General features: G+C 39.5%; 1 protein-coding gene across 4 annotated transcripts in view; it reads left to right on the top strand.

Annotated features, from left to right (window-relative positions):
* Positions 1–14,746, top strand: part of LOC135479676 (misshapen-like kinase 1) — a 131,884-nt gene that overhangs the window by 82,393 nt on the left and 34,745 nt on the right. For all 4 annotated transcript variants that reach the window (XM_064759577.1, XM_064759578.1, XM_064759579.1 and 1 more), the window contains one exon: positions 11,008–11,122. In XM_064759577.1, the coding sequence (XP_064615647.1) occupies positions 11,008–11,122 (115 nt within the window). The remainder of the gene's footprint in view (positions 1–11,007; positions 11,123–14,746) is intronic.

The raw sequence follows: 14,746 nt of genomic DNA, 5'->3' as shown, positions 1-14,746 counted from the left end.
TTTCCCCGAAGCTCTGCCCGGCTTCCTCCCACCTTAATACTGGCTGCCGTTGTATAAGTGAAATATTCTTGAGTATGGCGTAAAACACCAATCAAATAAATAAATAAATTGTAGGGAAAATACAGTTATTGATATGAACATTGGTGATGCATGCAGCTAGTGGCTTCTAAATGGTTGTCCTTCCTGGTCACTTCAATGTTAGCCTTTATCTGATTCATTCAAATGCATATCCTGAAATGCATGAATTTGATACTGAAAGACACAGCGTTGTAACCAATATACCTGTGTATGTTTATGATCGTCTTGTCAGGATGCAATAGCTTTGAGCTGGAATGTAGACAGTATCAAAGCAATGTGCAATGTAGACAGCATCAAAGCAGTGTGCAGTGTAGACAGCATCAAAGCAATGTGCAATGTAGACAGCATCAAAGCAGTGTGCAATGTAGACAGCATCAAAGCAGTGTGCAGTGTAGACAGCATCAAAGCAGTGTGCAGTGTAGACAGCATCAAAGCAATGTGCAATGTAGACAGCATCAAAGCAATGTGCAATGTAGACAGCATCAAAGCAATGTGCAAAACTCACTCCGACTTATGTTCCAGATTAGAAAACGGGTATCAATTCTGCAACTAATTTTTTGAGTTGTGCAGGACATAAATGGCAAATCCTCTAGCTGTTTATTTTATTAAAAACTTGCAATGTTATTTACATGGCAGTTTTGTCTTTTACCAAACGTTTGGTGAAACACTTGTAAATTTTTAGAACTTCATTGCCGATCTTGAACATAACACGTGCAAAGGCGAGGATGATATTTAGTGAAAGGTAATTATTTGGGCTAATCTAAAGTAACAGCACAAGTGGGTTTGGAATTGCACTAATAGAACCGTCTTGTACAGCGCGGCGGACTTCAGGGGAAGCAGTGTGTCGCATATTCATATATTTGTCAGCACATAACTCTGCAATAAATGCCTTTAAGTAAGCTTGTTGTTTAATAATTAGTGAAGTAATTAAAGCAAAATATCATATACTCGAGACGCACGGTACGAACTTGAATCCCCTGTAATCAAGAGAACGGTGTGTATGGTGACGGTGACCAAAACAGCTGGGGTCCCAAACAGTAAGCTATTAAAACTCGAACTTTATGCGAAATCTGTTTGTAAGTTAATATGCTGCGAGCCATCAGAGTGTTCATAACAGACATGAGGGCTTACAGGAAATCGGCCTGTATTTAGCGTGAAAACATTTAATGGTCGTGTGCCGACAGTCCGCTGAGGGTCGGCCGAGGGTCTGGATACGATGGCCGGAGGATCGCATAATGGACTGTGTATCCTCCGGCCACAATGGACATATTTATTTATTTATTTATTTATTTGATTGGTGTTTTACGCCGTCATTACGCTGCGCTAGCGCGCTAACCGACTGAGCCACGGAGGCCCCCACAGTGGACATAGAATTGATGGTCAGGATCTGGCTGTACTGTACCTTTCTACAGGACATGATGTGGAGTGTAGCATATTATTATTATTATTATTATTTTTATTATTATTATTATTTTTTTTATTTTTTATTTTTTTTTTATTTATTTTTTTTTTTTTGATGGTCACTTGGTCGGTTGCTGCAGCAACGTATATAGCACAAGTTTCCATGGCTTAAAGGATAAGAGTTGCTGTTCTTCATTAAATGGGCTGTTGGCTTCAGTGTCCTCATGTCAGGAGTTTGGTGTTTAATTTGGCTACCCTCAAATTGTGACCACTTCACATGTGTGAAAGTCAATCATTTTGCTGGCTGAGGCAGAGAAAGTTAATTTCCTGCCGGGTTTTGGGTGCTCTTCATTTCTCTTGGCTCTTTCTCAGGAGATATTTTATTGGTATAAGCCAGGCTTCTCATGGGGTTATGAATTTCTGGTTGCTTTGGAAGTGCCTGTGGATGGTGTCTTGAAAGGAAATTGTAGAATTCCTTTTTAACAAAATATTTTTAAGGCTTGTGATTAATCTTGTTTGTAACTGAATTGTTCACATTCTGGTGTAAAAATTTGCCATTTAAATGAGAATTTTTTTAAAATTTACTTGTGTATGAATTGAATTAAGAGACATGCAAATAATTTCAGGGGAAAAAATGCGATTGATGTTTTGAAATTGACTTTGCAACACTTGATCTAAATTTTATATAGTTTTTAGTAGCATGGTTGTTTTTCAAATTAAAAAATCAAATTTTTTAAAAGTTTCGTTCTGTGTCAGATGACGAAAAGATTTAAGTAGAATCCAGTGTGACAGAATGGCTGATAGTTATTGGTTACTTTGATATGTACATGTGATTTCATTTGGAGGTTCAGTGGTGGAATGGAAAAAAAATACACCCACATTCTGTTTCTGAGTGTAGAAGTAGACCTGCTTTAATTGATACAAGGGCACGTCACAAGTCTCTCACGTTGCTGTCTATTAAGTTTTGAAGTCCCAGAGGTTCAGGCCTCTCTCCTTGATCTGGAATTTGCCGCTGTTTGAAGTGTGTTTTTTTTTTTTTTTTTACCTTGGTGAAGAGAGTGTTTAGTGAAGTAGTTGTAGTGGTGTGTGTGTCTACATCAGGAGGTTGTCCTGAGCAACACACTTCCTGTGATGGATCTCTCTCACTGTCAAGCTCTCCTCTCCAGGGGTGGCAAAACATTATTACATCCTATGTCAACACCTCTGAGCAGAGAACACAGATGTTGTTGTTGCGTGACTAGAAGTTTCCTGAGGAGTCCTGATCCCCGAGAGACTAAGCTATTGAAATAATGGGAATTTGGCAAGATGGAGGGTTATTGATTATTTATACCTACAGAAATGCGTATGGTTTATCGAAGCATGAGATCTGAAATTATTCCGGAACACATTCGCAACCGGTGCTCACATCTGCCACGAAAAAGATACGAGAGGGCGGATAAGAAAAAAAAAAGAAAGCACTAAAGATAATTGCAGGAATGTGAAATGTCGTCGTAGATTTAGCTTAGGTATGTTGAATACAGTTTGATGTAATCCTGCAAATTTCCCGAGGGTGACAAAAAATGATATATGGGAGTAAATAATAGATGAGTTTCCAAACCCTATGCCACTTGTAATATCAGCCATGAAGATCTGACGGACCAGAGGCAGTAATATTTTAACAAGTATATCATAAGTGTCCTATCTCAAGAGAAGGAACCAGGATGATTTGCTTCCGTATGCTGTAGTATTTTGGTAATAACCTCTAAATGGCCAAAAATTTCTTTCGCAACTAACTTGCTCCTTTTTCCTGATTCTGAGAGTTTTTTATTGATTTTAGGGAGTTGCTTTAAAGTTTGTTTGGAAGGATGATATCCTACAGTGTTTTTAGCAAGACCAAACATAGGACTGTAAGACAGTTATTTGTCTCTAAAATGCATTTTTATTGGTGAAATTTTAAATCATTTAAGGTACATAATTTGGGTGTCATTGTCCTGTCCAAGTAAGCAAAAGTGTTTTTATGGAGACCAAGACAATTTTCCATGTATAACATGCAGCAAAGTCATTTCCTTATTTGTCACAGTACTAAAGCTAGTAGGCTAAGTTAAATGTTTCAAATCCCATAACTTTGCCTGGCTTCCCTCACTCGAAAACATAACTCTAGTCATGTCAGGAAAATTGTTCTTGTGCATAACACAATTGATATTTATTAACATATTCATACTGACCATCCGCCGTCGTATAAGTGAAATATTCTTGAGTACGGCGTAAAACACCAATCAAAAAAAAAAAAAAAAAAATCATACTGACCAGTGCAAATCCTGTTTTGCAACTTTGCAACTTGCATCACATTGTGGCATTAAAGCCAGAACACTGTGTTCTCACCCACCCCAGCCCAAGGTTTAAATAACAATTTTTTTCTGGCCAGATGGTGTGAAATGATATTCTTCAGACAGATGACCTTCAGACCTTCAGACAGATGACCTTCAGACAGATGACCTTCAGACAGATGTAACCATGCCCAGCTCATGGGGCCTTCCCTTGCTTTCAGTTAGATGGGACAGTTAGATGGGACATTTAGGTGTATATAAATGTCTGAATAAACAAGTAAGGCAGCATTTTGGGCTACCTCAATCTTGTCATTAAGTACATTTCATGGCTAGAATCACACATATTCGTTTTCACTTTTTTTATCGTCATTTCATGTTGAGCCAGTATTGATTTAATGTAGACGGAATTGTATACATGCATTCAAAATTGAATTCTCCCAGTTGTAATTTCCAAAATTGGCCAATTTATTTTTAATTCTGCATGTTCCTGAGCAGTTTCACTTTGGATTCATTAATTCATGTATATGATTTCCCATTTTAAGCTGTAAGAGGTCAGCAAAGGTCCATGAACTAAGCTGCGTAACCGTCGTTTTATACTCAGAATTCAATGGAAGATAAGTGTCACAACAGGTCTACAAGTATATCAGATTGATTTGCGGATACGGATGAAAAATGCGAGCGTTCAGTTATGCCTCATAGGAAATGTATTAAATATTTGACATTGGTATAAGGTTCTTAACCTGTCAGTTTTATGGATTTCATGGTTATTACTTTAGCGATCAGAAGCATTGTAATTTTTGTCGCGAAAAACAAAAAAATCATCTCTGTGTCGGAGTATTTTTTTTACACGAATCTGGTAGTTGTCGAAGAGGAGTTATTCCCGTCGAAAATTAAGCCCCGTCAGCATTAATATGCTTATGTACAAATTCATTAAATGTACATTTAATTCATTCATTAAAATAGTTTGGGGAAGGGGAAAGCAGGAAATTTGCTTCAGGGGGAGAAAGTATAGCAAAATGTCTGTTAAGGTTTCAGTAAATAACACCTTAAAACTGTTCACTCATGCATGTTTAATGCTGCTAGCTGTGGCCGCCGAGAAGGCTGAGTATTCGACATCACTATGACCTTAGAGTTGTATTTGCCTAAATCTTCTTAAGGAAAATTGAATGGAAATGCCCTAAATGTCCTTTGCGGTTGACATTTTGTATATGAATGTCTGTTACGATGCCTAGATTTAATTTACTTTTTTTTTTCTTTTTTCGTTTACACTCTTGGGTAAAGATTGTGAAGTCATGCTTCCCCACAGTATATGTATCAGTGTTGCCTTTGCACCATTTGTGGTTTAATAGGGTAGCAATGTTTGTTACACAATAAAAACGCGGAGTTGTTTGCTCTTGCGCTTATCACTGGTCATAAATGTAATTCTATTGTCATTGTCCTTACAGTATGAAGTATTGCTTTGTGGTATTGGTTCATGTCCGTTGAGACCAATCAACGGTTTACTAGTTACGCAGCACCAGACCCTGTAGCCAAGCCCACGCTCATTTTGCTCTGGATTTGTTCTGCTTTATGGAGCTTGAGATTGATCGGAACTATTAAGTATTTCCCCCTTCCTAGAGGACTGCCTTCAGGTTGCTGAGATATATAGCCTGTCTGCCCTTGCCTGCCAAGCTATTTAATAGATTATGTTGCCCAATACAATGTTTTGTCAGCAAATTAAGAAATCTAATTATTAGTTTCTGGTTTTGTTTTTGAAGGTACTGTTTATGGATGTCAAGATGGTTTTGCCGATTATGGCGATGCTGAATGCAACTTGGTCATTTTCTTGTCACATTTATGTGAAAGCCTTGTACATGAACTTGAGTTGCATAAGCTAGTGGAGGCGTATGTATAATACCACAGACAGGCACTCAGGCAGGCAGGCACACAGACAGGCAGGCACACAGACAGGCAGGCACACAGACAGGCAGGCAGGCAGGCACACAGACAGGCAGGCACACAGACAGACAGGCACACAGACAGACAGACACACAGACAGACAGACACACAGGCAAGCACACCGGCAGGCACACAGGCAGGCGCACACACACACACACACACAGGCACCCAGAGTGTTAATTGACTCCAGGTTTTATGATCCTTTTTAGACACAGGTGTCGAAATCTAATGCAGGTTTTATTATAGCGATTTTATGACTGACTGCAATTGGCTAACGTGACTTGGCCACAAATTGACTGAAGTCAGGACCACTGGGTCGTGGGCCAGATTTTACAGCCATGTTAAGGCAGTTGTCGGGTAGGTCATAACATGGACCTTGTTCAGTTCGACCTATGTAAATGCTTCTAGCACTTGGACTTGACCACAGTGCCTAGAAGCAATGACAGAAACATGTGTTACATCTTTTTGAGTCAGTGTGTGACTGTTTTCAGTTGAAAAAATGAAATGGGCAGGCTAATGGCAGAACTTCATGTGTGACCTTATTTGTTGTGTCTTGTTTGTATTGACAAGTAGAGTGCTTACTTTGCCTGTGTAAGAAACAGATTGAAACACTGGCAAAACTTCAAAAACATTTTATCTCCCCAAACCAATCATTTCAGGTTTCAGTGGTTCTAAATTCATCAACTTCTTTTGGTAATGGTAATAAACTTTCAGATGACAAATTTGCAGGGGCTGAATTAATGCTATTATACATCCAAATGATCATTTTTGAACATTTTATTTTCCATGAAGATCTAATATGTACATTTTATGCAAGAAATCAAATTAGTTTGCTGAATAACAGCCTCTTTTCCTGTGAGAAATACTTTTGAAATGAGGATAGATGATAGAACTTCTGTGTGTTTCAAGGTCATCTTGTCCCAGCAGACATCAGTGCAGCCAGAATATAATACAGTTCATTAGGCAGATGCAGGATGTTGTGCCATTTAGCGCATTGAACTCAAATCTGATTACATCTCAAAACCTGTGTACAGAATTCCATCCCCGTCCATTATTCCCATCATTCCCATCATTCCCACACCTTCCGCTTGCCCCGCTAAAGATTCTCCTTGTGACAGCCCATTCTTGCCAGCTAATTGTGTTCACTATGATATGTGCAGCCTCAATGTGTAGTGTAATTGAGCCGTAAAAAGACAGTAGCAGAATTATTCACAATCCACGCGTGATTGAGCCTTGAAATCTGGTTACTTCAGACGTGATTTGTTTTCTACAAGTTCCCCTGGCTTTAATTGACACATTGGCTATATACAAGGGAAGGTTTTCTTATGAATATAATGTGATTTTGGTCACAGTGTTTGTTCGGTTTCATATATCCCCTCGAGAAGGGCCATTAATAAGGCATGGGTATTGAGTGACCCATTGTATACCGCTGGTCCTGTCTTAAATCCACTCTATGTCCGGGTGGAAATCAATAACTGACCAAGGGCTGTGGTCATCTTGGCGCTTTGACCGCCGCTGTGCCCAGCGAGGAAGATTTGTGGCGATTTGTACAGTGTAATGCTATTAGATTGTCTTCTTGTTTGCGTGTGATGGATTACCCTTATTGTTGAAGTCTAATGGAAAATTATCTGGAATCTTTGCGTCTTTACACTTTCAGAAACACTGGCATCTTGGACTTGTGGGTACCCTTTCCCTCTCTCCCTGTGGTGCTTTTCTACATTGTTTTTATTCATGTTCTTGACACTCAACTTGAGACATGCTCTTCATCCACATATTGAGTGTGGTACTGTTTAATAAAGACAGCATTTCGATGCAAGGCAATATCAGACATATATTAGAAACTGTTGAGTCTCTAGCATGTCAACACATGAAACCTGGTGAGGAAAACCAGTTCACTTCAGATGAACTTCAGATGCTGATGATCATTTTATTGAACAGTAAATGAGGGTTTCTGTTTACAATATGACAAGCAGTATGTGTGCAACTGCACTGTCATGGAATTATCAGTAATGCTGAGAAAATTGCTGAAAAACGGCATCATTTATTGAATGTTAACGCAACTTGGTGCATGAAAGCATTTAATTTGATTTACCCTATTTCTTCTAAAGTTTGAGACCGGCCTGGATAGCACAGTTGGTAGAGCGTCCACTTCAGGACCGGTAGATCCAGGATCAATCCTTGATCGAGTCACACCTAAGACTTTAAAAGAGGAAGTTGTAACTTCCTGATAACTAACTGATAGTGCAACAACTGGTTGACCCGTATCAGTATAATGGCTCGGGCGGGGCGTCTTACTTGCCTTCGGTAAGTCGTCTCAGTGATGCAGCACTAAATAAAAGAGCGGTGGAAATCCGTCCTGGAACAAGGAGGCACATTTCACGTACATGCACCCTAAGGATTCCTTCGTCGTCATATGACTGGAAAATTGTTGAGTACGACGTTAAACCCCAAGCACTCACTCTAAAGTTTGAGACACTTGGTCTGCTCGTTTTACCCAATATGTATGTAATTCTATCAGAAATATTGAGTTTCTTTTTTCTCGCATGGTTACACCCTCTAATGAACAACATACTCATATCTTTACTTTTCCAAAAGGCTGGTAAAGAAATGTGATATTCTACTTTCACAACTACTAATATCTGTCCCAAATTTTACAGTATTCAAATAAGTCAGTATCTATGATCTTGTCTTAGGCTATGCTTGGGGTGATTCATATGCACAGTGCATTATCATATTACATACTGTAAATCTTAAAACATTTCAACCACTGAAAAAAATTTATGCATACAAGTAGCATGAAAATGACACCAAAATTGTTTGTTTATGTCATTAAAGATGCAAACTTCATGGAAGTGTGCAGATTATTTCTCTACACAATGTAGTTGTCTCAAAATGTTTTAAAATATTGGTTGCAGAGGCTTTGGAAAAGGTTGCAGAATTTGGGAGTATGTTATTAAATAGCTTGTAATTTGGGTTACAGAGGTTAAGATTTTCATTCAATAGTTAGTGGATATAACTGTTTTACTTTAGAAATGAATTACAGTTCTCTGTTCCTGCCAGTCACTTTACCTCAGATTATCTTCGTTTACCTTTCTTGCACATATCATATTTCTTTTTATTTAATTATATGTGCAAAAAACTGGTTGAAAAAAATCAAGTATCAGGCTCTGTTGGAACAATGATACTTACATCTCTTACCTTAAATGTACTCTGAGGAAATCACAGAATCATGAATGTTGCTTAAAGAATTGCATGTTATTAAGAGCTTTGTCTCACTAATGGATGGGACTATTGATGTAGAAACGAGTGACCTTCAAGTAGGGAGTTGGGCTATCCTGAGCGCCCAGACCCGTTTCAGAGCATGCAATTTTCTATTGCACAAAGATTTGGTCTGCTTCACTTGCAGCTGGAACATGTAACAAATTTTGGCAGGATCAGACTTCTGTGTTAATTAAAAGTTATTTCCGTCTGTGTGTAAAAAGTGTCTTTCTACATCCGCCTACTTTCAAGTTTCAATGATTAGATGACATGGACGTGCCAAGACGGTGGCTACCCTAATCCTATGGAAGCCGATTGAACTCGAGCCATTCTTCTGCGCCAAGCAGCGAAATCCTTTCCTGCGTGATCCACAGCGCCGATTGTGTTCCCACAAACTCCAGCTGTCCTCGCTCTCAATACATTTTTTGACGATAAACGAAGACTGATGGGATGGCATGAAAGATTGATCAATTCTGAACCCCTAGGAATAAGTAAACAGACAAGAGGAACATAATGTCTGGATACAGGGTGTAATCTCACGTTAGTGCCCCTTACGCCAGACAGAGAGAATTCCAGCTCTGATGCTATTCTCCCCCCTCGGTGACCCATCATTCCTCCACTATTCAAATTTCTGTCCAAGCGCATGACTATCCGACTCTGTTTTTGTTCAAGTTATCTGCTGTGCCATCACTCATTGGCACGCCACAAAATGCAGAGGGCACAGACAAAAAAAAAATTGGGCTGGAGGTGGTTAATAAGATGTCTTTGCTTTGGCAGCTAAGTGGAAGCAGTCTGGAAATTTGATATAATAATCAAGTGAGTGGAAAACAGGTTCTTTTGCCAGTGGGTTGACAGTTTATTGGATAATAGCTTTGAGGATTCTTCTAAAGACAAAGGAGGGGTTCATCTCGTATTGGGAGGGAACCAAATGGCCCTCTGTCTGTCAAAAACAGGGAAGAAATTAGATCAGGGACGTTTTGAAATATCAGTTAAACCAGCCCATGGATGTCAGGTGCTTTGTGCTATTGAAATATCCAGCCCACTTTGTGTGTCTGTGTTAAATGATATCCAGATAACAATAACCTTGTCACAGGGTGGAATTTAAGTGAATGTTTCATCTGCTTGCCATACATTGCCATACATTCTGGTTGTGATTGACGGGTTCATGACTTTCATAGCCCTTTCCCCACCCCATCGCCTCACCCACCACATCTTCCGGAGTGAAAGATTTTCTAAGAGATGACATTTTGGGTGCCGATTCTTAGTACAACTAGAGCAAAATGCCTTGTCTAATTGCAATCAATTGAAATCCTATCTGTTCGACCTTATAGCTACTCTAAGAGGCTTATAGGTACATGGGGATACATGTCCTGTCTCTCGGTTGGTGGGAAAACTGCCTGATGTCCAGTAATTGGAGACAAAGGATTCACCCCCTCTGTGTAGATATGGGTAGTTTGTACCAAGGGTCAAGCATACATGTTTATAGATAATGCTGAACTTGTGAGGTGAACAGCACATGTATCAATTTGCTTTTTATATGATGATCAAATGCTTTGGAGGATTGTTTCAAGATTTGTGAGGAAAATGTAACAGACATCGTATTAAACAGACACTCCTAAATCAGTAGGCGTAACGCGATATTCACATCACAATAATCTGTTGTTTAATCAACCTTGACCAGATTATACGGGTGTGTGTGTCTATTGATGCCTAGGGGTTTGCGTGCTAGCGTAGCACAATATCCGTCTAGCGTAGCACAATGTCCCTGCTAGTGTAGCAAAATGAGTCTGACCAATGCGTTCGCTGTGAGTTCAGGTCCAGCCTGACATCCTCTCTCTAGTCTGGCAGTAACCTGCAGATGGTTTTTAAGTATGGTGTAAAACATAAATCAGACAGAAATTTGTATGGTGAGCTAATGGCCAGAGCTCAGTACATGTACGCATACTCCTTCCAATCTGATTGCTCTGCTTTATTGTCACATTTAATTAATTTATTTTAGCCAAACTTTGTTTTATGTTTATCTCAGAACAAACCTGACAAAGATGGTGACCGGCAGAAAGATCGGAGAGACGAGAGGGACTCGGGACGGAATCTCAATAAACCCCCTGTACATAGAGTGGACTCTTCCCCTGGGGCTTTCGGTAAGTCGATTGTTACCTTGCAAATTTGAATGTCCCATTTTACGATGTGCAGGAGGTGAACCTAGTTTGGCTCAATCCGGGTCTTTTGCATGGTCATTTAAAAGTGAGGAAACTTGATTCAGTAAACTTTTGGGCAATGAGAAAAAAAATCCCCCAGTTCTTGACTGAGCACGTACATTGACAGTGCATGTTTTCAACAGCTATTCTCTTGTGAGGTTTTGAGTTTCAGGCAGCTGAAGAATTGCATTATGATGGGTTGGAAGTTATGCATTGTCATTACATTCAAATACACCGTCAAAAGCGGGAACAGGATTCTCCTGTGGATTTGGATAATGAGACTTGCAGTCTTCCCTTATTCTACCTTTGCCCCCCATCTGCCACAACGCCCTCTTCCCCCACTCCCTACCAAAACCACATCACCCATGCTCTGTGCCTCTGGACATTTGATTAGTTCTTGTATATTTTTTTTTTTCAGTTAGTTTTGTGTTCGTGCTTCAGCGTAAGTTTATTACCACATCGTGCCCAACCTTCTGACACTCGTCTGAAAATTTCATTTCCACTTTATTAATTGCTCGGGGAAATAGTTCAGCAGCTCTGGACATTCCACTTCCTGTTTGTGTTGAGAGTCTGTTGCCCGCTAATGGAGTTGCGTCATACACCTATAATTACAAGCAATATTTTCTCCCCTTTCCAAAATTGACACATAATTAAGGAGTAGGCGATGTGTTATAGTGTGACCTCTGTTGACCTTGCCACTTGACCTGAGGTGTGCCGTCAAAATACAGTTACATCTGGGAAGGCCAGTAGTCTGTACTCTTAATTGGTGTACTACTACGTGCACTGGTTTTTTGCTAGGGGAGCAGTGTATGGCTCAGTGGTATTGTGCTTAACTCCCAACCACTGGCTCAAAGAGTTCAATCCCACCTTGGGCAGGAATGTGCAGATTCTCTCGCTCACCATTGTTTCTTGGGTGAGAATAAAAGGTTGATAGGGCATGTGGTGCCATATGTCTAGTTTTAGGTTCATTGATGACTACTTGGCTTCTAGCATGATTAAAATCAAGACCATGTTCTGCAGTTGTGGAAACATTCTTCAGAGACTTACTACAGGTGTAGGTGGTTTGCCCAGGGCACTCTGATTTCTAGTACTTATAAAACTGGTGTGTATAAGTGGAAACTTTGTGAATATAATTGTTTCAAGAAAACTGTTGTTCACAAAGTCTAAATCATCCTTTCCTTTTCTTGTTTTTGTTCTCTTTGCATTTTGGCCAGAATTGCATTTTTCCTGCTACAAGCTAAATCTGAAGAATAGCAAAGGCAGTGAGGCAGTCATGCTCAGTCAGGCCGTAAATCTGTAGCTGGAGTCCAGTCGATAGCAATGCTGCGTTGAAATCTCCTCATTTTGGCATGGCAGTTTGTGTTAGTTGAATTACAGGTATTGGTGTTTTTGTTAGTTGAATAGGTTATCCATGAATTAGACCCTGATGGAGCCCAAATAAATTACCCAATTATCTTTCCACTCAACTTGCTATTTTCTCTGGAAAACGCATTAGGAGAAATAGTTTTAGCGTTATTCTTTTCTTTTTTTTTCTTTGTGTGGTCATTCCTTATAGAATTGATAATGACGAATCCCTATTTGGGGGTGTTGGGGGGCTCTACGTTGTTTTGTTGTTTTTTTTTTTAACTTTCTTGATGAAGCTGTCAATACGGGGCCTAAATCGTGTGAAGTCAGATACCTTCAGTCTGATATTCTGGTTGATCGATACACATTGTATGGAATGGTTGAATCGACCAGATTTTATCTGTGTTTTAATACAATGCACACAATTAAACATAAGCCAATTTGCTATAATCAAATCACATTTTAAATAGTGCACTGATTTGTGTGAATTTTGGCAAGACTTTCGAGAACGTTAAAGTACATAGGTTACAATACTTACGTAATTTTGATTGTGAATTTGATTCCGAACATTGCTATGAGAATCTTGACCTTTGAAACGAGGACCACACGCAATCTGTATGTGATGGAATATTTTTAGTAGGAATGAAATAACGCATCTGTGATTAGATATGGCCAAGCTTTGAAGGTTTCTCCTTACACTCTGGTTTCCTCCTGACACTCGTGTTTCCTCCTGACACTCTGGTTTCCTCCTGGACACTCTGGTTTTCTCCTGACACTCTGGTTTCCTCCAAGCACTGTTCCATCCATGACACTAAATACCATGAAAAATGAGAACTGAGTGTTTAAAATCAATCAGTCAGTCATTCAGTGTGCTGAGTACAGTACCTGTAACCCATTGGCCAGAAATTTGTCAGTGTTAATGAACTGTGTCAGGAGAGATTGGTTAAGGCACATCCAGGGGCTGTGTGATGTTAGAGGAAATCAGAATTGGGACCATGTCACGTTTCCAAGCATGACTCAGCGTGGGCTGCATTCTGTAAACCCTCATGCAATCCTTTCTGATGGAAAACGGGTAGAGAAGTACAAGACGATGCTATTAAAGCCCCTCTCTTTGTGTGTGCCCCTCCCCCACATCCGTCCCTACCCACCCTTGGGGACATTGATTCCGAAGGACTTCGCGACTGAAAACTATGCTGCTCCCCAGTCCCACCCCCCCCCCCCCCACCCCCCCCCCCCCCCCCCCTCCTGCAACCTCTAGGCTATGGAATGTTGCCTTTTGTATTTAAGCATCTTTTCGTATTCGAGGATGTAAATGTTACATATTTTGCATCACAAATTTTAATATCCAAATTACCAGACCTGGCATTAAGCCATAATCATTCATTGATTTATTCACAATTACTGGTGGATCAGGGCAAAAATATATGTGTGATTCAGGTTCGTTATTTGCTACTGACTTTTTCTCACTTGCAGTAGTCTGTAATCTTTTTCTTGCAGGCTGGTCCTAATGTAGACTTCTTCTTATTTTTGAGACGTGTGGTATGCTCTTTGTAGACAATATACATGTAATTTTAGCAGGGAATAATAGTTTTTTCATATGGCTAGTCCGTCTAATGAATAACATATTGATATCTAAAAAACAGTGGGAAGGAAATGTAACTCTTGACTTTCAGCACTTTTAATACCTGTCCTAAAAATTAGAAGAATTAGGATATTTGTGATGACTCACTAAAATACTAGTATATGATATTCTAGTGAAACTGCACAGTATAAATATGTCCGCATTGGGACAAGTGTTCTTCAGTGGGAGACATTATTGAAATCGTACAGCAACAATATAACCCAAATAACAAATCACTGTAAAGTTCTAACAGTCATCCCTACAAAAGGAATTATTTTTGAACTGGTGTAAAAACACAAGTCTGAGTTATTGGATAAAAAACTTGGATGCCTGCACATTATATCTAATATACTAATTAAGTGAATCGTCCCTTCAAAACGAATTGTTTAATAGATTAAAGGTAGTTAATTAATACATGAAACTTTGCATATATTTCTTGTAGATTGTATGAAACCACCTTGTAGGAAAGTGTTAGATAGTCATCATGCGCGGCATATGCAGTTTTCCAACTCATTTTGGTCTTCGTGGTTTAAAAGCCGTGCGCAATTTGTCCGAAGGCCAAACAACAATTTGTGACATCTTAAGGCTGTGCAATTTGTGTG

Source organism: Liolophura sinensis, chromosome 12 (genome assembly GCF_032854445.1).
Source record: "Liolophura sinensis isolate JHLJ2023 chromosome 12, CUHK_Ljap_v2, whole genome shotgun sequence".
NCBI lineage: Eukaryota > Metazoa > Mollusca > Polyplacophora > Chitonida > Chitonidae > Liolophura > Liolophura sinensis.
The sequence above is the reverse complement of the archived record's forward strand: the minus strand, read 5'-3'. Positions and strand labels throughout refer to the sequence as shown.